The 21,671-nt window shown below is 42.6% G+C and overlaps 1 protein-coding gene across 5 annotated transcripts; it reads right to left on the bottom strand.

The window, feature by feature from the left end:
* Positions 1-242: 242 nt before the first annotated feature.
* On the bottom strand, positions 243-13,989 carry tnfaip3 (tumor necrosis factor, alpha-induced protein 3). 5 transcript variants are annotated; one of them, XM_086180816.1, is made up of 9 exons: positions 13,718-13,989; positions 10,849-11,246; positions 6,244-6,434; positions 5,909-6,050; positions 5,437-5,607; positions 5,148-5,328; positions 3,749-4,746; positions 3,287-3,492; positions 243-3,168 (listed from the first exon to the last, which is right to left on the bottom strand). In XM_086180816.1, exons 2-9 carry the CDS (start codon positions 11,153-11,155, stop codon positions 2,887-2,889), a joined length of 2,478 nt encoding a protein of 825 aa, XP_086036942.1. In that variant the 5' UTR covers positions 11,156-11,246; positions 13,718-13,989; the 3' UTR covers positions 243-2,886. The 5 variants fall into 5 exon arrangements, with proteins under 5 accessions (XP_086036942.1, XP_086036943.1, XP_086036945.1 ...); XM_086180817.1 differs by lacking the exon at positions 13,718-13,989 and adding an exon at positions 13,428-13,659; XM_086180819.1 differs by lacking the exon at positions 13,718-13,989 and adding an exon at positions 13,112-13,269.
* Between the last annotated feature and the right edge of the window lie 7,682 nt (positions 13,990-21,671).

Here is a 21,671-nt window from a genome sequence, read left to right as displayed (position 1 = left end):
TTCACTGGAGGAGAATTCACATGGTGAGCAGCAGCGTTGGGCAACACAGCTCAGATGAGAGAAGTAATGTTGTAACAAGAGTGTAATGTTGAAATCTTCACACACACACACACACACACACACACGCAAACATGTGCAGATGTGTCTAGGACAGCACATGTTTGGTTGGCATAAACTGTTACGGCGCAAGCACACAACACCCAAGCACTGCATAGGCAAAAACCACAGTAGGCAGATTCAAGATTTCTTAATAAAAATAATTCATTTCAGGACAACATATAAATAATTATTGAATCACACAATACAGATAACTTGATATGAATAAATACTTAACAAATAAAACCAGGCTTTTTTTTTTTCATACAATACTCTACTGTCGAAAGGTCACACAAAGAAACTTCCACACCGTTTGCATGTTTTGTTACACCTTCTGCTCTTAAGCAAATGCTCTTCCTATTGTTGGAATGTCCCTAAGCAAGTCGGAGTACCATTCCTAAATGCCTCAGCAGCTTAGACAAGTCATGTGCAACTTCTGTGATCTCCTCTCTCAGCCAAACTCAGTCAGAACCCCGGAACCTCGTTACGGAGTCTTAATGAGTTGACCACTAATTGGCCTTTAATTGATTAAGGTTTGTCTAGAGGTGATTAAAGCACACAGAGATCTACGTACAGGCCGTCAACATGTGGGCCGGCCCGACAGCTTTAGATACAGTTGAATGAAAAGGCAGGCCGAGAGCCTGTTTGTCTATGCTCTTCTAACTACGGCCACAGATGGACATCTGCTGTTATCGGTGAAGAACTTCAGCAGAGCAATGGGGGGATAACGTTCCAGTTAAACTGATTTAGTCTGACAAATGTTGTACACTGGAGTTTTATCAGTAAATTAATGTTTCTTTGTACTTGGATAAAAGAACTCATGAAAAGATGGTGCACATTTGGGGATTTTCCACATGCAAGAGCCCGATAAGCTCTAGTCTGTAGTTGAACAGCACTGGAGATGTCTATCTGTGGCACTCTAGTTCAGAATGGTGCAGGCTGGCCATTTTTAAGGAGGTAACAACAACTGTTTGGCGATTGATGGCACATGTAATTTTTTTTTTTTTTGGCAGAAACAAAACCAAATATATTAAAATACATTAAAAAAATCCCCAAACAAATAAAAAAATAAAACAGGAATGTCAGTTTTGTGTATTCCAGACGCACACGTGTGCGCTTTTTGTGTGTGTTGGAGATGAGGCATTGGGTTGGAAGGTCCTACAATATGGACCAAGATCCATATTCACAAAGCATTTTATGTGGGACCACTGATCCAGTATCACTGATCAGGCCCCTCTGGTCCATAAAATTTCAATCACTTCTTTCTTAAAGGCAAAACTTATCGAGGATCAGCCCCAATAGTGCGCTGTTGCAGCAGCAGCACAAACACATTCAGATAAACAAGATTGGCCAAAGCAGGCGATAGGATTGCTCTCTGAAGTTTTGATATTAGTCGCCTTGGCACATCCAGTTTGGGGGGGGGGGGGGGGGGGGGGAGGAATGCATGTCTGGTTTGTTTACTGACACATCACCTCTGGCTGGGGTTGGGCGCAAACAATCTCAGAGAGCTGTATTTATGTGTGCATGTGTGGATAATGTTCCAGTCAAGACTTCACCTGTCATTATGTTCTCAGTTCTATTGTTGGCAATCCCCTTTTAACAAGGCTGGAGCTACTACATTTGTGTGTGCATGTGTTTCCATGTGGGTTTCTAGGTGCTTAAGTGGTCAGTAAACAGGAAAACAATGTCCAAGGCAACAGATCTGTTTTGGAGGAGAAAAAGGGGAACTAATAGGACGGAAGGGAGGAAGAGAAAAAGGAGTGCTGTCTCCACTGTGTTCTCCGTCTTCTGTCTGCTGACAACGCCAGCGTGTTGGCTACAATGGAGAGGCTTGTATTTCTGTACATGTAGCACCAAAACCAGCAGGGGCCTGCCCTGTCTGTCTCGCACTGTTTAGACACATTATCATATCAAGCAAATTGTGATGTTAATATAGAATACTACGCTTAATTTCCTTCAGAATATAAAAACTGGAACACCGAAAAATGGAAGAAAACTAATGATTTATAATTTTACAATACTGATTGTAAGAGCCTTTTTGGTAGAGTCTTATTTTTGGAGGACATAAATTATGTTGGGGAACTAAGCTAACCAGAGTTTAGCACTAATTAGTTTCATTTCAAGCACTTCATTTACCTCATTTTTGCATTCCACAGATTAGGTGCAGGGCATCCTCAACTACTGCATTCCTCGCTCTGCAGAACAAATGCTAGACAGACAGGCAGACCAATACACAGATGGGTTTAGACAGACAGACAGACAGACGGGGGTAAAAATCCTTGGCTGTGGTCTAGAAAGCAATGTCAGATGCTTCTTGTTATGTCAACATACAATCATTTTGTCCGGCACGATTCACCACGTACCTCTAAATACATATTGTACACAAGAGTTAAGTCAGTTGCTCTGACATGTAGCCAAACCTCTCACCGTGTAAGTACACACAGCACGTCAGATGATAATAATTGCACAAAGAGGTATTCTGGAGGCCATGTCTACTGCGAACGCACACACCCACACAGGCACGCGCACACACACACCCGCACGCACGCACACAAGCACGCACGCACACAAGCACGCACACTCCCCCCACGTACACACACTCACTCTTCACATTCTACATGGGGGGTTTGATTTTCAGGCCATAAGGTTACTAGTTAGTCACTAGCTAGTTAGTTAGTTGGTTAGTTAGTATCAGAGGTGCATTGACTGGCATGGGTTGCCCATGGTAGGGCGGCGGCTCTAGCATGTTAGCGATGTGTCATCGTTGTTGATGCATGGGTGCGCATGTGATCAGCCGCGGTAAATCTGTTTGAAGTGGTCACACTCGTTGCAGTAGCCCTGTTTCTCTTGGTTGGCGTAATGGTCGCAGCCCTGCGTCCGGCACCGCTGCTTAGACTTCTCTTTGGGCGCCTGCGCCCGCCTGCCTGCTTCTCTGCCTTGGCCACGTGTGTGGCACTCTGGACAGAGGTCTGTGCAACCCGGGGACACATTACTGCAGCCACTCCGCCGGCACTGAGTCTGGGTCTGGGTCTGGGATTGCTGAGTAGATCTGGGTTTGGCAGCTCGGTCACGCTTTTGTTGAGAAAGGAGCAAAGAGAAAGATGAAAAAAGGTAAATTGAAATGGAAAGGATAAGATAAGAGCACAGATAACAAGGATAATGTAGTTAAGAGGCAGTGACGGACTCCTACCATCACCAGAGGAGGGGAGTGTGGTGTGCGATGTGCCACTTGGTTAAGCCGTGCACTTTGCTCTTTGACATAACACTTGTCGCAGTAGCCCTCCAGCATCGCTTTGCCAACTGCACCGCAACCAGGTCCACGACATCGCGTGGCATTCTGGAAGCCTGCCTCTACACCATGCCGGCTCTGGACTGGAGCAGGGGGAGGGGTCAGATCTGGAAGCACCAAGATTGACCAATATAAGCAATTTTCAATAGGATTTGAATTCCTGAGTTAGCATGAAAACTGGGGGGTATATTCAACTGTTTGAAAAAAACTAAATAAGAAAGATAGAAAACCAATGAAATACTAAACAACTGCCGCAAAGAAGAAAAAGCTGAAAGACTTCACAAAATGCCCTTAATAAGATTATTTTACATCATAAAAACCTGCAACATGACAGAAGTGATCCAGTTTAGGTTAAGAACTTACGGTGGTTGGTTTGATAGTCTACGTAGCAAATAGTGCAGAAACCCAATTTCTCTGGCGTCCCAAAGAACTGGCAGCCAGATCTTTTACATGGCCGGGCCAGAGGGGCCTGCCAGGCTGAGGTGTGCCCTGGGGTGAGGGTGAGGCACGGCCTTTCAGGGTCCCTGGGCTGGTTCCAAGCTGAAGAAGAGGCCTCAGTTCTAGGGTTGTTTTGATGTGGCTCTCCCCTCTCTGGAGCCTGCTGTCTCTGCATGCACGGTGGACACAGGCCATTGAATATCCTGAATACCTCCTGTCTGCACATGCTGCAGCGCTCTGTCTCTGCCTCGCAGCCCCCCCACTGGGTCCAGCCAGAGCCCTGTGCCGGGTGAGGGGCAATAGGCCCCCCATTGGGGCTTGGGAGTCCTGTGGCAGCCGTTCCAGCTCCAGGGGGTCCGTGGTTCTGCCTGGAGTTGAAACAGCGCTCACAAAGTCCATCATGCTCCACACTTAGGGTGAAGAGGCACCCAGGTGTCTTGCACTTCATGGCATGAGTTTCACTGTACAGGCTGAGGCTGGGGGCTGTAGGTGGGGCCGATCGGGGACTGGATAGAACTACCCCTCTCCCAGATGAAGAAGATGGGGGACTACTGCTTCGTGCTCCTCTGGAGCTCACCTGAGTCTCTGATCCACCTATCACTCCTACCCCACCTTGAACCCCTCCTCCCTTGGTCTGCACCACCCCCTCTATCCTGGCTCCTCCACCGGTCGTAGCCTGTCGCTTCTCAAAGCATTCATGGCAATGAGGCTGTGTGTCCACAGACACATAGAAGGTGCATCGCGGTGTGGCACAGCGGATCTCGATGAGGGAGAGCTGGGAGACAGAGAAGGGAGGTGGGCGTTGTGGCTGAGCAGCCCATGCTTGCTCCTTGTCTTCCTGCCAGCGCTGGTACTCATGGTTGACCAGCTGCAGGTAGTCCTCCATAAGGTTCATGTCTTCAGGGAGGTTGCCCTCATCCAGCCTTTGGACATAGACACAGTGTGGTTCTTCCATAAGAGCATTGTTATGGTTTATTCTTTTTATAAATAATTACTGTCATCAGTGTTTGGTTCAAAATTGTATTTTCAGTATATTTTGGTTTTTGTGATCAAAACCTTAAAGATCCCCTCCAGACATGTTTAAAGACATGAAAAATGGCTTTTGATAATAGGTTGTGTTTAATAACCTTTCCTCAAAATCATTTACCGTAATGATTATTTTAATCATTTCCTTTCCCCTAAATCAAAAAGCCAAATAATTCATTTAAAAATATTGATTGCAGTACCACTAACTTTTGCACTGGAATTTTCCAGACAGTGCAGAACAGCCCAATGACTGCAATTTGTGTTTTTCATTTATTTTTGTCTTCTCAATTTTGCCCACCGTGCAGCATTGATGATCCGTGTGGCATCATAGCCCAAGCCTATGACGGGGATCTCGATCAGTAGCAGGTAGTCTTTAAGAAGTCTCTCTTTCTGTTGCTGTTCCTTCTCCATCAGGAAATGAACCTTAAGCTCCTCAAATCCACCCCGTCCTGGGTTAATCAGCGGTACAGCTCGGATCTCTAGGAAATTCAGATTAAGATGTCACGCAAAAATAAAAACATGAGCAATCTCATACCAGGCCTTCCTGTCTTTCACTTTATCTGACTTAACACCTTAGAGTTTCTCACCTGGACCACTGTCTTTGATGGTGATGAGGGGTGCAAAGTGCTGGGAGTCGTAGCCGAGCACTATTGGGTATTTGTAGCATTCAGTGGGCGGCCAGTGTAGTGGTAGATAAATCCCCCCCACGTTCAGAGGAGAGATGGAGGAGCCAGATTTCATACTCCTGACCACCTGGTCTGTGTAAAGAACAGCACAATTACAACTGATTTAAAAGATAGTAATCCACAAAAAAGTTCAATATGTTTTCAGTCAATATTTTCTGGATTAATTATTTGCATGCTCATGACCAATGCCTTTCTTTACAGTTCTAAAAGCACAATATCCACTATTGCTCGTGAAGTCACACGGGACTTCAAATCATCTAACAGAAAAATGTTGAGCAACGTGGCTAAGACGCCATGCTGATACAAGACCAGAGAGTCTTTGATGGCTGATAAGGAGCCATAAAGATACTTTAGGATGATTAAAATTTAGTACCTGCAATGACGATGATGGGTCTGCGGAGAATGTTGGAGAGGATGAAGATATGAATGTCCTCCAGAGAGTCAAACTGGAGGCCGTTGCTACTGGAGACTGGAGATGCCATCTTTACGATCTTTTCCCACTCCTCCTCCCAGTTCTTGAACAGCACACACACACACGCACACACACAGATACACACAAGTTGGGACATTAAGTTATGAATATTTGTTTGTTGAGTTATATTTTCAGCACATTGTGGTTTAAACAGAGAGATGTAATTCTACAAAAACAAAAAAAAAATACAAAAACCATCTGAGGATATCTCTTCATTTCTTGTCTATACTTCTTACCGTGGTGGTGTATCTGAGTCCGGTCTGGGTGAACTCCTGGGACTGGACCAGCTCTGCCTGGAATCGTGCCCGAAAGACGCCAGTGTCTGTCTCTTTCAACACACCATGGAGGGCCTTCCGAAGCACCAAGTCTGTGTCCTGTACACCCAGCATGTACTGGGAGGCAGCGTGGAGCAAACAGTTTCCATCTCCTACAGAAACACGCAGAACAAGCAAGTAAACAAACACTATATTTTTACTGCAGGTAGTTAAATTTGTAGAAGATACAAACTTCCAAAACTGTGCAGAGACACATACAAACACATACGCACACACGGTATGTGCACAAATACACACAGTCACTTGCATTGTGCACACATACACATGCGTAACAGGAGTCTGGGGATTTCCAAGCTGTCGGGTTGATTGTGTGAAGCCTATTATATGACCCTCACATGTCTGACAGTGCTCTCTCTCTCTCACACACACACACACACACACACACACACACACACACACAGCTCAGATTCTACCCAGCTTCTCATTTTTTAAACTGAAATATGTATTTGAAAAATGCAATAATATGCCTTCATTTTCTCAACAATTTATTGCCTTGTCTAATGTCAAAGAAAACTGCATCCTCTATCCACAGACTTCCCAGAGAAATAGAGTTGGTGTGCTTGAGGGCATGAAAAAACAAAAAAAATCCAGTAATTTTATTGAGTCTCCGATGGCGGCATTGGGTCTTTTTCTCATTGTGAAACAGGAGAGCCGAGCCATGTTTACGAATGTGAGTAGCTCTGAAATACCCTGTTGCCACACTAAACACAGGAATTTCCCTGAGCTAACTTCTGCCTTTTGTGTATGTGTGTGTTCCCCTCCTGTGATCCCAACTCATCAGCGCGACTCAGCTGGTCTAGGACTTTCCACAGAGGCGTGGCTTGGACAGGATGGAATGTTATCTTTTTGACAACTGCTATTAACAGCCGATGGAGCCTGTTATTAATGAACACAGAGATAAAATGAGCACGCATGCACTAAGGCATTGTGATCACAATCTCTCCTCTTTTGTACACTAAGGCTTACCTGGCAGTACAAATACACCTGGAGCCTACACACCTTTCAATCAAAGTGAAAATTGCAGACTGTAGACATGAGAAAAGCTGACCTTTGTGCAGCTGAAGTTAGTATCACAAACTAACTCAGTTATTTAAGGTAAAAAAAAATAACATCAGAGGGTGAAGGAAGACCTCATACAACAGCTGCTCTTTAGTGGGGCAGTTTTTTAAAACAAAGTCCTTTGGAAACAGATTACCGGTACTCCATGAAAAGGCTAATGCACTCTGTCGCCAGGGATTATTCTAAGTGTTTCCAATTGTTTAGCCTTGTAAGAGTTTTGTAATATTTCATTTGATTTACATCTTTTTAATCAATTATACATAATCCATTCAAAGTACAATGTATGAAGGTGTATGGGAAGTGTTGTAGAAGTGATTTGAGTGGTTGATGTTTTACAAAACTGCTACATACACGCAGTTAATTTACCAACCAACTGTGGTTAAGGACTAACTAATTATTCATTGCCCAATTTTGTGTTTCCTTTGCCCACACAATAGCGACTTCACCACATCACTACTTCTTCACTTGACAATGTGCCTTGGTCTTTTTCCAAGTTACTCTGTTTTACAAAAAGACATACATCCAGTCTTCCATAAGCTCAACTGTGACCAGATTTCTCAACATCATATGATTTGTAAGAGGTGACTGCAGTGCAAGATTCACTTGTAATCAGTTACCAAGTCATTGTACAATGAGGAAAAAAGCCATCTGCCTCTATGTCAGACGAGCTAGCTGCTGTTCTGTTTCGGCTCTCTTGCATCACCCTCAACAAAAACATAAAATGCGCAGCTCTCTAGTGTGAAAAGGCCTCGTCAACAGAGATATATACACACAAGCATACAAGAACAGGTACTAGTATGTATAAGCAGTTGCTCTTGGGCACAATAACACAGAGGCTTCTAACCTGAATTGAGCTGCCTGACAACTAAAGATGAAAGATGGTCCCATCAGTCTAAATATAGAGACTTCCTCTTGGTAAGCTGGGATACTTCCTGAAAACACACCAGAGGACAACCAGACTAATCCTGATCTGGTTGTCATCCAGATGACACCACAAGTTTAACATGCTGTGCTTTTCAGTGACGCTTTAAAGGAACACAGCAACTTTTTGGTAAATAAACTTATTAGCCGTCTTCCTCAGAGCCATGAGAGACCCAAAGAGACTGGCTGACTGCCAGCTAGCTTAGCGCAAAGAATTGTAGTTGATGGGTAGGTTAGCATACCTCTGTCACATGTCATTACTCTCCTCCAAAACAGTCTTTGCCTGCATTAATACAAACTTACTGGGTGCAAAGATTTGACACAGCACCTCGAAAGCCCCACGATAACATCGGCCACAAAAACAAAAAGTTTGTTAATGACGAGAGGAGCAACTGCTACAGCTGATCGTGGCCAACTTTCAAACCAAAATCCTGGACCTGATCTATTTGGACCAGAGAACCTTTTTGACCCCAGCGGCCAGCAGGTGTCTGAAGGCACATGCAGAGAAGAGGAACCTATCTATTGCCTCATCAGGCTCTGAGGAGGAGGAAAAATAACCATATTTACCAGAAAGTTGGAGCATTTCTTTAAGTTCGTGTCACAAATTTTCCCCTGTATGTTTAATAGCAAATAATCGGGATAACAAATCATCGAGAAGAAGAAGAAGAACCCGAAATATGTATTTAAAAGAAAGAACACTGTGCAGAGTCTTCTACGCTATCATGTATTGTCAACATATAATAGCTGAACAAATCCTGCCTGTTGGGGACACATGACAGACATGGGATGCTGTTTGGGAAAAACCCACAGATGAATCCCGGACATTTGAGACAGCAGACGCAGTGAATATCAATACCGCTTTTCTTCACTGGATGGAAAATTTGCATGGACTGGGACTCCGGATATTGGCCTGTTAATTTTTATTTTCTAGGGAGTGGATGTCTTGTGAGACCTTTTATGGTGGTCAGCTGTGTTTCTACATCTGGCCTGAGAATGATGGTGTGTTTTGGGATTATTGAAATGAGCTGAGTGGTTGTAATTGCCAGTAAATTCACATAGATCCAAGAAGCTTGACCTGCTCTGATGGACATCTATTCTCTCATGTTCTCTCCCCCTTTTACTCGATGTGTTGTGTGTTTTGTGTGTGTGTGTCTGTGTGTGTGTTTCTTGTGTGTGTGCTGAGCTCCAGTGACTCAGCAGCAGTCAGTGTGGCTGTGTGTTGCACGTCCTCTGCTCAAAGTCACGTCTGGGTCCTTCAGAGTTAGACACACCAGCTCTGAATTCTATCTCATCTTTATGAAATCATCACCCGGAAATTCCTTCCCTGTTACTGGCAACAAAGCAACAAAATTCGGTCATCAATTCAGGGTCTTTCTAAAGAGGAAGTGTGTCTAGGAGGATCAGAAATTGAAGTGACTGATTTATTAATTTCAGAGTTCCTCATCCATCCAGTAACTGCAGAAGTAAATTCTGAGATTAGATCAATAGAGGATTGTCATGGCTAACGCTTTCCTTTGAGACAGAAAGAAAGAAAGAGCCTATTTCTTCTGGAAACTCACATGTTTAAGACAAATCAGCTTGATTTCCACTTCCTTCTTCTGCTAATGCTATTGCTGATGTTTCCCTTCAAAGACTGGCTTTTTCCCCTCATCTAAAAATATAGTTAAGTGCAAACACACACACACACACACCCAAACACCAGATGTGTTTGATATCCCACAATATAGTTTTAGAAGGCCAGCGGTTGAGTATGAGTACAAGTTTGATGTAGACATAGTGAACTGCGACAGTCACAAAAAAAGCGACCTGCATCATCAGCAGGCTGGTGGAAACCAGGTGTAAATCTATTAATGATTTGTGGAAATTCACACTAGATATGCACACGCACTGAAACAGAAAACACATGGAACCATACGTGTTTGAGGTAAATGAAAGGCTGAAGCACCATCAAGAGTAAACAACAGTCCTGCATGTGACGCCAGTGAATTTCCCCGTGCAGCAGTGGTGATCAGAGGTACTTCGAACCATGTCGGAATTTTACCTACCCTGGGATGTTCCCATGTTACAAAATTCACGTAACAGAAAACATGAATTAGCAATAGGCTGACTGAACTCATCCTAAAACCAAAAGGGGGCTGCTGCTGCTGCTGCTGCTGCTAAATGAGTGTATGTGAAAGTGGAACCCGTATCCTTTCATTGATGTCATTTACCGTAACCCTGCTTGTGAGTAATGCGATCTGAGAATTTAAATAACAAATCACCCTGACTCATAAATACACACTGAAATGAAACAAAATCAGGATGTCTGGACTCACAAAAATGTATCAAAGGAGGGAAAAAAACAAGCTCAAGATCCCTTAAGAGGCAGAACACTTTTTAAGGGTGAAGTTTAAGCCAAAAAACAAAACAAAAACAACTCTCATCATTTGATTTAAAATCCAAAAACTTAACCAAAAAACTCCCAACTCCATATACATCTACAAGTGAAAAAAATGGTTTAACTGGAGAGTTCCTCAAGAGGCTCACCATTGGTACGCAAGGGAACCATCTTCTTCACCTCCCGACACCAGTTAAGCTTCTTCTCCTGCTCCAAGGAGGCCTGCATGGCTCGGTCTAAGATGGCGGCTTGCACCACTTCCCTGAAGGCCTGCGGGAAGTGGTTCATGGCAATCATCTCCAGCGTGTACCGGTGCATACCCCGCAGGTGGTGCATCAGTCCGCCGCTGGCAGCCGGCTTCACCACATCGTTGGGTACTCGCTGACGAATCTTAACTGCCTTCAGCAGATTGGAGACAAACAGGAATTTGGGGAGGAAGTTCTGACCCTGCGACATCGTGGATGGGTGGCCAGGCGAATGGAAAGTGGGGAGGAACGAGGAGGAAGAGGAGGAGACACCAACCGCCGATGATGGAACAATGTGGAAACTGGATGGAGAGAAGGTGAGAACTTATGTTATTTCACAGTAGAACGGTCTGATGGGAGACTTTCCCTTCCTTATTAATTGAGACATCTTTTTTTTTTTGCAGTTTGCTGCGGAAACCACCCGCTGTAAATTCTGTCTGGTGCTTTTTCACTGGAGATTCTATGGGCAAATTGAATAAAAACCCACAAAGAAGCTTTTGTATTTGTTCTTTTAATTCTTCTTTTAGTCTTGATAGGTTTTGAGAGTTTCCCCCAGACAGGGCATCCCACTGAGCTCAAAGCCTTCCAACAGCAGACTTGAGGTGAAGGTCAGGCTGCTGGGAAGGTCATACTGACTGCCCCAAGGCCTCTTCCATTTACACTCCACTATGGAGGCCAAAACTGCATTACTACATCAAAGCACATAAGTAAAACTGGGACCATTTTTCAGTGGTGGTGGCAGGACAAGAATTGCATCCTGGAACCAAAAGACTGATACTGTTTTCAGTTTTGTGTAAGAAATAGTCCCCAAAGGGGTAATGTGATCACCAGTGTTTGTCTGTTAGCAAGATATCTCAACAAAAAAAAAAGAAAAGAAAAAGTAACAGAGATTGATGGATCTTTAAAAGAACCAAGTGCTTCAAAAGGTGATCTGGGTCAAATTTTAAATCCTTGATCGTGTTCTTCCTGGAACACTAGCAAGAGATCGTTGTTTTTGTTTTTTGTGGATGTTGTGGGCTAATTTTGATCAAATCATTGTTCCCTGAGTGCTTCGTAATCACTGTTAAAACTCTTTAATAAAATAAAAACAAATTAACTTACTATTATATCTCTGAACAATCTGAGTAAAAACTAAACTGGTCTGTAAAAAAAGTGATCAAAGTTAACTACCAAACTAGTTAAAGTTTGTCATTTGCTCATCAAGATTCCTTTAGCTCGGTTCAACTCTGCACATCTACAATAAAAATATACATAATAAAATAAATTAAGGGGAGATATAAATTATTTAGGCAACAAATACTGCATAATAGGTCCAGGAAATATGACTTCAAGCGATAACCTCAATCTTAAAAAAAAAAAAATTAAAAATATATTACAATTTTTTTTTTTTTTTTACACTAGTTCTCTTTCCAGGTCGGTAACGTAAATATGCTGGTAAAAAGGACAAATATTCAGCGTAATGCGCAAGAGTAGGTGAGAAGTTCTTAATGTGGGTTTAGATACAATTTAGGTCATTTGTTATTGCATTCAGGACTTCCAAGGCTTCAGGATAAGACAGCTGACAGGTGGCAAACCTACACGCCTTCCTTATTCAAATAGAAGGACAGATACTTGTGTGAACTAAAATAATCCAGGACGCACTGAGTCAAAAATACTCAGGTAATAGAAATACAGAAGTAAAAAGTACTTTTATACTGTCCTGACTGATTTTCAAACGCACAGGACTTAAAAAAAGACGACAGATACTACAGAAAATAAAGTATCCAATGTGTAGTGCATGGTTCTTACTGCATTACATTTGTTTTTGTTTGTACTACTACTTAAAACCTAAGCCTTTTTTTTTAATATAAAGCTTAGAAAGTACAGACGTTCATGTTAAAATGTAAGGAGTACAAGTCAGAAGTTATCAGAAAAGACACACTCATGCACAGATACCTGAACAAGCTATCAGAGTACTGAACTGAGTCTTTGCAGTTTCAAGAGAATTCCAGCCCCAAAACGAGTGTCAGCACTTTCTCAGCTCACATTAGTGAAGCGTTGGTCAGCACATAGGCCAAGAGTTTGTCTGACTTCCGAACTTCAGACAGCAGCTTCATATTTGACGTTTATCAACCGGTTAAAAACAACAACAACAACAAAAACGGTTAAACTTGTTATTATGCTGCACCTTCAAGCTTCCAGTGGCCTCTGTGGCTCCAGCAGCCAAACAGCAGCAGGTGCAACAACACGCTAGGCCGAGCTACACAAGGCTCCACGGTCACATGAGGGAGCAGACAACACACACCTGGCAGCCAGTGACCATGTTAACAGCGATCATTAGGAGCTGTTCGGTGGGTTCTGGTAGACAGACGCTGCGGTTTAGGATGGCTGGCTACACATACACGCACACACACACACATACCAAAAAAACAACAACAACAACACACACAATAAAAGGAGACTTTGCTGACGTTAAAGGCTGACGTAATTCCAATGACAACTACCTTTGAAACAATGTAGCAGCATCTCACACAGCTGGTATAGACACAAAGTAGCCGCACCGACGCTGCATTTGCCCCGTAATCCGCTCGAGGGTGACGTCTTTGTAAACAATGGCTGTCAACGCCACTGTCGTGAGCAGGCTTCAAGCTTCCTCCGTGTCCCCAGAAACACGACCGAGGCCTGAACGAGATGTGCCGACAAAGTCTCACCTCCCTCCTCCCCCTCCCTCCCCTGGATGTGAGACGCTGTCCACATGGGGGGGAGGTACAGGGAGGGAGGACGGGGGTCTTACCTGTGTAATATGTCGGAGTAATATCAAAGCCCTTCTGGATGCTCAGGCTAGTCCTCTCTGAGCCACTTCACTCAGCCTCACCGCAGCGGTCCTCGGCGCCATTCAACCTTCTCTTTCCTTCCCTATCACACCTATTTAGGAGTCCTCGCAGTTTGCGAAGCCTTTCAAATGTGTACACACGTCCCCGCTAACGTTAGCTTTTTTTAAAAAAAAAAAAAAAAAAAAAAAAGGAAAAAGCCCAACTCAAGGGGATTTCCACACGGGGACTTTCCGTCCACCCATTTTCCTCCCTCTCTCAGTCATAACCTGGGGTAGTTCCGGCGAGCTGCCGCCAGGGGGAGCTCTGTCTGTCTGAGTCAACACCGAGCAGCACATCCCACCTACTGTGCACAAAGGAGCGTCACTGAGGGAGACAGACAGGTCGCGTCATATTGTATTTCATGAGACAGCCTCAGAAATAAGTCATTATCCTGCAACGAAGCCGGGCTCAGGTAATGAGTAAGGAAAGCGAAACAAAGAAAGTGTTGACTGGATGGGTGTATGTGCTGCTGCTTTGTCTGAGACTTATTTCTGTTAAAATAGGTTAGAGGTTGACCCCCCCCCCCCCCAAAAAAAATGCGTGTCAGATACCATACTCTACTGAGTCACCTGGATCAGAACATTTGAAAGTTTGCTGTGCTCTGGACCACCAAATTCACGTTTTATAAGACGCAGACCCCAATGTGATGTGGTTTTCATCAGTATGGACCAGCATATTTGGATGAACTGTCAGACACATTTCCCTAACTTTAAACAGAAGAAAAAAAATAAAACTTGCCCATCACTGATGATGTAGTCTTTTGAGGAAAAAAAAATCAGTAGATAATTATATATTTCTTGCAAGCTGTTTCTAAGTGTTTCATTGTTTGTTTTGTTTTATTATATTCTTATAATCAAGAAATGGGCAAAAAAGTCACAAGAAAATGACTAGGAATTTACCACACGAGAAAAAAAAAACAGATTTGTGATTTAGAAACGTATACATTTTTAATTTTTAGAGATACAATAAAGCTATATTGCTAATAAATATTAAAACATATTTAAAGGTAAGAATAACAATGCTTTAGCAGATTGCTAAGGGGGAAAATGCTTCTCATTCCACGATCATTTAAATGAAAGTGAAATTAAATAATTTTTGCTAAGACTCCAGGGGTCCTTCAGAGTGTTGATAGCCCCATGCCCATGCACATGTGTTCATTTGTCTTTGAATTATTCTGTGTTTCTCCCTCTCTAGTTCAGTTGCTCATTCGGAAATGAGTTCGTTTGTATTTCTTGCCGATACCGGCGTTCCATAGATGTGGGCATGAGTGACACCAAATATTTCAGACAGGAGCAAAACTTCTAACGTGATATACAGTAAAATCGCCTGAGTCAAGCACCCTGAAGCGCCCCTTCTCAAAAACAAACCAAAAACCTGATAGGGGAGGCCATTAAACCTCCCTGAACATAAATGTGAACAGTCAAAGATCTCCGTCTGCACAAGGCTCACCACTGCAGCTGTTTAATTCATGAGAGGATATCTTTGTCAGTCCAGTTCGTGCCAAACAAAATAAAGAAATACACTGAATCCTTCAGATGTGCCTGTCAGAGCGGCTGAAACAGTTGGAATCTTGTGGGTTACGGTGGTTAACAAGTTGGAGCCGCCGCTGTTTTACTTCCAGAACAGAAGTTACAGCTGAGAGGCAGTCAGAGGTGTGTTCTGTCCTTCTAGCCGACAAATCTGACCTGCTTATGTTGTGTTTTTTTTGTTTTGTTTTTTTGTTTTCAAAGTATGATGATGAAGACAGGTGTGACTGCACAAAAACATCAGGTCAACCTCATTGAGAAAACGAGCCAAACGAGTTCAGCGTGTCACAATGTGTGACACAGATGGGGTGCATATTTTGCCATTTATTAAGAAGAATGATTTGTGAGTTCTTTTATTCTGTTGTTTTATTTTAGTTTAATTCATATAATTTTTTTTTTTTTTAACGGCAGAAACCTGCACGTATTTTGTAATTCCCAGGGCTATATAAATTACACAGATAAATCTCCTGGGCCTCCCCAGAGTCACATTTCATATCATCATAGAATTTTGTATTTTTTTTTAAAGTGATCTGATTGTACTCGGAATTGGATTCACTGAGAATCCAAATGTTAAAGAGTTATATAGAGAAGAGGAGGAACGTTGTGAATGAATCATAAACTTTTCAGCTACATGCACATTATATGGATTATTGCAGTAAATGTTCAACACTTTGTCTTATCTACTGTTGTTATAAACACACAGTGTTCCAGTTTCCTTTTTCTCTTCCCTGTTCATGAACTATGTGGTCTGCCCATACACAAAGGAACAGTTCAGAGCTGGGTAACATAAATCTTTGATGATAACCTGACAATATGACTTAGCTTTATCTTTTAAAATTTAAGAATAGATCAGTGCTGTTGGGTCAAATATGACTTTTGGTCCTGATTGTGCCATTGCTTGAGTAAAGCTTACTTGTAACAATGACCAATTGCAATAAAAGTGAATCATTTGAGATGGCAAACATTCTACAGGCTGCTTGGGACAATAACGTTTGATAAGCAATGACGAGCAAACGGCAGTCATTAGCACATGGAAAACCCCTGAAAACACAATTGGCCTGCTCTTGTTCCAAATCACCAGTTGGTCAGATATGAGCAAGTCCCTTTCAAAATCACATGGGACCTTTAAATTCCAAAAAGTGACACATTAAGATGTCTTCAATTAGGGAAAGTACATGTGAGGCAGTAGTAGCTGAAAGGCTAAAGGTCCAAGTTTATAACTGGAATACCAGTGGTTCAACTCCCGGGACCATCAGATTAAATGTGAAATGTTTAGAGGCACCCTGAGTCTCACTAATGATATTAAACAGGTGTCTTGAGCTCAAAAAGACCCTCCTGCATCACCTCTTTTAGACTTAAGAATGCAGGAAGAACCAGTGTGTGTATTTAGCTTGAAGTTAACGGCGATTGACAGCTAAACTGCCCCCCCCCTCCAAAAAAATGTCTGTTTACAAACCGCCGATGCATCCTTGCTGTTAGATAGGCCATCTTTATCCAGCATGCTCTGCAAAAACTTCAACAACTGTGAAAGAACACAGGCAAGTTGGTTCAACTGAATACTGTTCGCTACCGCTGATCGGGAAAGGTTTGGTTTTTTTGTCTTTAGGTCAAATCAAAGTGCTTGAGGATTACTGAGCACACGGCTGGATGAAGAAGACAAGGATTACACCAGAGAATGTGCATGAGAGTTTATAAACTAACATTTTTACAACAGTTTAGTTGTTGTTTGCAATCAGTCACCATTAGTTTCAAGCTACTTGGCTGGCTTTTCCTGCAATCTGGAGTCACAGAGAGGTGATGCATGAGGGAAAACATCTTTGTGAGATCAAAACACGTATTTGTGAGTACCTGAAAGGTAAAATACACTTTTTTTTTTGGTTTAAGTATCGCTTTGACATGCCTGAAACTGCAGCATAGCAATATAAATATTAGCAATAGCAATATAATATTTCATTTCATTTTATAAGCTGTTATATTTCCATTGGTAAATTATGGGAAGATTAAGAATTGTTCTGAAAATTAAAGTGACCTCACACTGGGTGATTTGACACTTGGTGGTTTCCTACCGTACAGTACCATTGCCAGATTCAAAACATAAAACTTTCAAGACCAACTTGAAAGCCACTTGACCTATGTACAAATTTCTCTATTAAATTCACGTTAATCCATGTATTTTATAGATTAATTGTTTTGCAAAGTTTTGATTATTTCAGACTTTCCTATATCCAGCATCAGACTTTATTTGTAAAGCAGCTTTCATACAGTTTTGTGAAATTAAGTTTCGAAATTACCAATGTAAACATTAAAATCTCATACTACGGCAGGCGAAACTGGAAGTGCACTCGGTGACCCTTTCACCAAGGTCGCTGGATATTTCCAGGGAAATCAGTGAAAATGTCAAGAAGGACAACAGTTTTCATTGTTTTTATAACATCTTGCATATGTTAATGCTTGAGAATACTGCGTTTTATCGTATATTCGTCCTGCAGCAGTAGCTTCATACAGGATTGGCTGGTGGATCAAACTGCATTCTCCATCCGGTGACTGGTTAAGGGGCAGCTGGTGACTATGCGCTCTATACTCCGTGCTGGGTCACAGCCTGCAATATCTAGGAGAGGTAAAGACTGACACTTTGTCGCCTTCCTAACAAGAGGGAGAGAGCAAAGTCTATAGTCGGTCTGCACACCATACAAAGCCAAACCTCTGCTGGTCGGGCAGTTCTTTTCAAAGACACCTAATGTGCTACAGCAGCTCAACATGAAGACTTTAATTCTACTGCAAGAGACCCACACAGAAAGCAAGAACTCCCTGATACACCTTGGCAGGCCTGGATCTGATTAAGCTGCGGTGCTCCAACTGCAGTTGGAGGCTGAGACAAAGATTCAACTGAGCAACACCTCTCAAACACAGATAAATCACCCAAAGCCCACAACTGTTACAACCTCAATTATTTTATACCGTGGGTCAGGAGACAGTGATACAAATACCTTCTGTGTGTGAAATGAAGGGAAATAAAAGTGAAATTCCACCTTTTTAGTTTCTCTGTTGAAAATATTCATGTGTCATAGTCTCTATGGGACAGTTGGAGGTTATTCCTATCACTTGAAGGGTCACAAGGCAAGCTGTGGGACTCTTTTTTGCATCAAAAGATACAAACAAATGTCCTACAGTCTGGCAAAAACCTGTAAGAGAATAGTGAAGTTTGTGGGCATGGGATATCCAAGAGTTTACACTTTGAGAACCAAAAGATGCCTCATCAAAAAAAAGAAAAAAAAAGAAAAAAGGTTTGTCCGGCACTTTGGAACAAACAAAGTGGAATGTTTGTCATGTGTTTTCTCCTCCCACACTGTTTCCAGCATTACTCTATTTTGAGTAGCTTCAAATAATACCCCATGATAGGTCTTTACAAGACTTAACCTTTCAAACTTATGTCAACTTTAAATCAATCCTTCCATTAAGAAAGGCAAAGTGTAACTGGTAGTCGGTGCAATCTATAAGCCCAACGATAATTACCCGACACTGTACCCGTCCTCCAGAGTCATACGTCTCTTGTGTTCTGACAGTGTGGCCAGTCCCTCCGTCTGACTTCTAAACCCAGATTGTTCCATTAGAGACCCAAAAACCTCTGGGGCCCGTTCTGGTATGAGGTGGCAGAATAGCGGGGAGAACCCTCAGGAGAACTGTGAGGGGGAACATCTCAGTACTCCTCTGGCTCTTCTTTTGAATGGAAAGCACCTCGGAGGCAGATCGAAACCACCCCTACTCAATAATCATGTGACACAGATTTGTGTGGGGTGGATGCTGACATTACCTTCACATTTTCTTGCAACCTTTTTTTGGAACCATCACTGGTCAGACACATTTCTGAATTCAAGTGACCCTGGAGGTAGAAGGTAGCGTGGGTTGAGCAAGGCAGAGATATAAACTCATATACTGATGAAGCCTGACCTCTAGTGGCAAATGTAGAAACATCAGTCATCACAACATGACTTATTCGCGCAAAAATGGGACTCCTCTACTTTTTCTTCATTTAACACCAAACTATTAGATATTTAAAGATGCCCTCCACATGTACTATAGACATATTTCACCCAATAAGTGTATTTTGCCTTTCTAGTAGTGATAAATAGGTGTCTTGTGCTCAAGAAGACCTCTCCTGTCCTTCATCACTTCAGTGTGACTCTATATGCAGAAAGAGCCACCCACTTATATGTAACTAACCGTTAATGTCACTACTTCATGTCAGCGCTGCACTGGAGGTGTTATAATTACTTTTGACCTCAAATGAGGATTGGTCCACATAAAGCCAGATAAAGAAAATATGTATCATACTGGACAATACTTGAGAGCTTTTAAACATTTTTGTTGGGGGGGGGGCAGTCTGTGGTTATTTTGTCGTTCTTAGTTGCCAGTCATCATTAGCTTCTAGATGAATATGCATAGGTGGCTCTTTCTGCACTCTGGAGTCACAAAATACATTTAACACTTTAAGGTACACCAAGTATGTCACGCAATCATGCCATATAAAATAATCTTACTTTCAGTTATATTTACTCATCTATTTCAAGGCAAAGTTCTTCTTTAAGTAACATCCACTCTGTCGTCCTGTATGTGTCATACATAAATCGCACTCATAAGGGTTACTAACTCGTCTTCTTCTCCGGAGCCTGCGGCTCCCCACATCCCAGATCCCTGACTGCTGCTGCTGCTGGACGAGGCTGCAGACCTGAAGAGGCTCAAGCTGCCACTCTTAGCACCACCTGCTCACGTCCCCATCTGTCCATCATTCTCTCTCTCTTTATCGCTGCCCCACTCTTTCCTTCTGCATATCTGTCTTCCTCCATTATCTGTCTTTGTCTCTGTCCTGCTCTCCTTCCCCCCAACCGGTCAAAGCAGAAGGCCGTCCCCATTGAGCCTGGGTCTGCTCGACATTCCTGCCTGTTAAAAGGAAGGTTTTTGGCACCGCTGTTGCAGGATGTGCTTGCTGATGGAGAATTGTTGGGTGTAGATTCATTGAAGGGGTGAGGTACTGGACCTGCTCTACTTGGAAAGTGTCATGAGAGAACTGTTGTTGTGATTTGGAGCTATACAAATAAAATTGACTTGACTTTTCTGAGAACACGAGGATTCAATCATTTATCTGACGACATAAATCAAAACTCAACATCATTTTCACTGAGAAGGGAGAATTTATGGCGAAGCTGTTGTTTTGACTCATTCTTTTCGAGATTTTAGTTTTCCACACCTTGGTGCTGTTGCTCTCCCCAAGATCCACTTGTGGGTGCTGTTCTTCTCTGATAGATTCTCTCTGTGTTTGCGTTGACTTTAAGTGCAAGCTTTGTTTGGCTGACTATTTTGCATGTCATGATTGCGTGATTGATGATTATTCAGGATATCAACAGGATGGACCTAGTTTTTGACACCCCACCTCTAGGTCCTTGAGGGTTGAGCACTTTTAAATACCCTAAATAGGTATTTTTTTCTTCTAGTTGTCTTTGTCTTGTGCACTGAACACTTAGGGTTGCCTTGTACATGACGAGGTGCAACAAACTGTATATTTGCCTTGCCTGGTGTTCTTTTTAGGCCATTCTCTTTTATAACATGGCCAGGTCCAAGTCCAAGCGTTTACCTGACTCTGGTTTCCTTTTTTTCTTCTGGCTACATCAGTGTCCATATCGTGTTTGTCAGTTTTATTTCGCGCTCCCTCCTCCTACACTGTTTACTTTCTGCTTCTGCCCTCCTTGCCCCCTTATCTCTCACCCACATGCCATTTACTCTCCCTTTCCTTCCCCTGTTTATGACACATACTCTCGTTCTCCTTCCACCCCTCCTCCAGTGATACCAGAGCTGTCAAAACATGCTGAGCTAAAGTCCAATTCCACTTCAGGGTGGGGCTGTCTGGGTGTGTACTTGTTGTAATTCATGACTCACTGTTGGTTATTGCTAGTGTGTGTGTGTGTGTGTGATACCATTTGAGTGTCAACACCAGGCAAATTTTACCTGCAAGGCTGAAACTGAATGTCTGCACAACTCCACTGACAAGTTGTATATTAAGATTCTGTTGGATTATGAAAGTAAACTATATATCAGGTGTTATTTTCTGTTGCTGCTTGTCTGCAGTGTCCTTGAGAATCATGGCGATCCCTTTCATTATGAAGGATGCATGATTTTATTGGCACAGCGTCGTTATCAGGCCGATGGCAGGTATTTATGTTGCTCCATTTTGCTCAAGTCTCTTCTGAATTTGCTACAAGTACACAATTTATGGTCTTTTCCAGTTGTTATGTAAATAAAAGCTTCACTTTTTCAAATGAACAATGTTTCCATGCTTTTTTTTTTAAGTATACAC

Source organism: Aulostomus chinensis, chromosome 16, assembly GCF_037954235.1.
Source record: "Aulostomus chinensis isolate RoL2024-O1b breed Wild chromosome 16, RoL_Achi_v1.0, whole genome shotgun sequence".
Taxonomy (NCBI): domain Eukaryota; kingdom Metazoa; phylum Chordata; class Actinopteri; order Syngnathiformes; family Aulostomidae; genus Aulostomus; species Aulostomus chinensis.
Note: the sequence above shows the minus strand (reverse complement) of the source record. Positions and strands in the feature narration are given on the sequence as shown.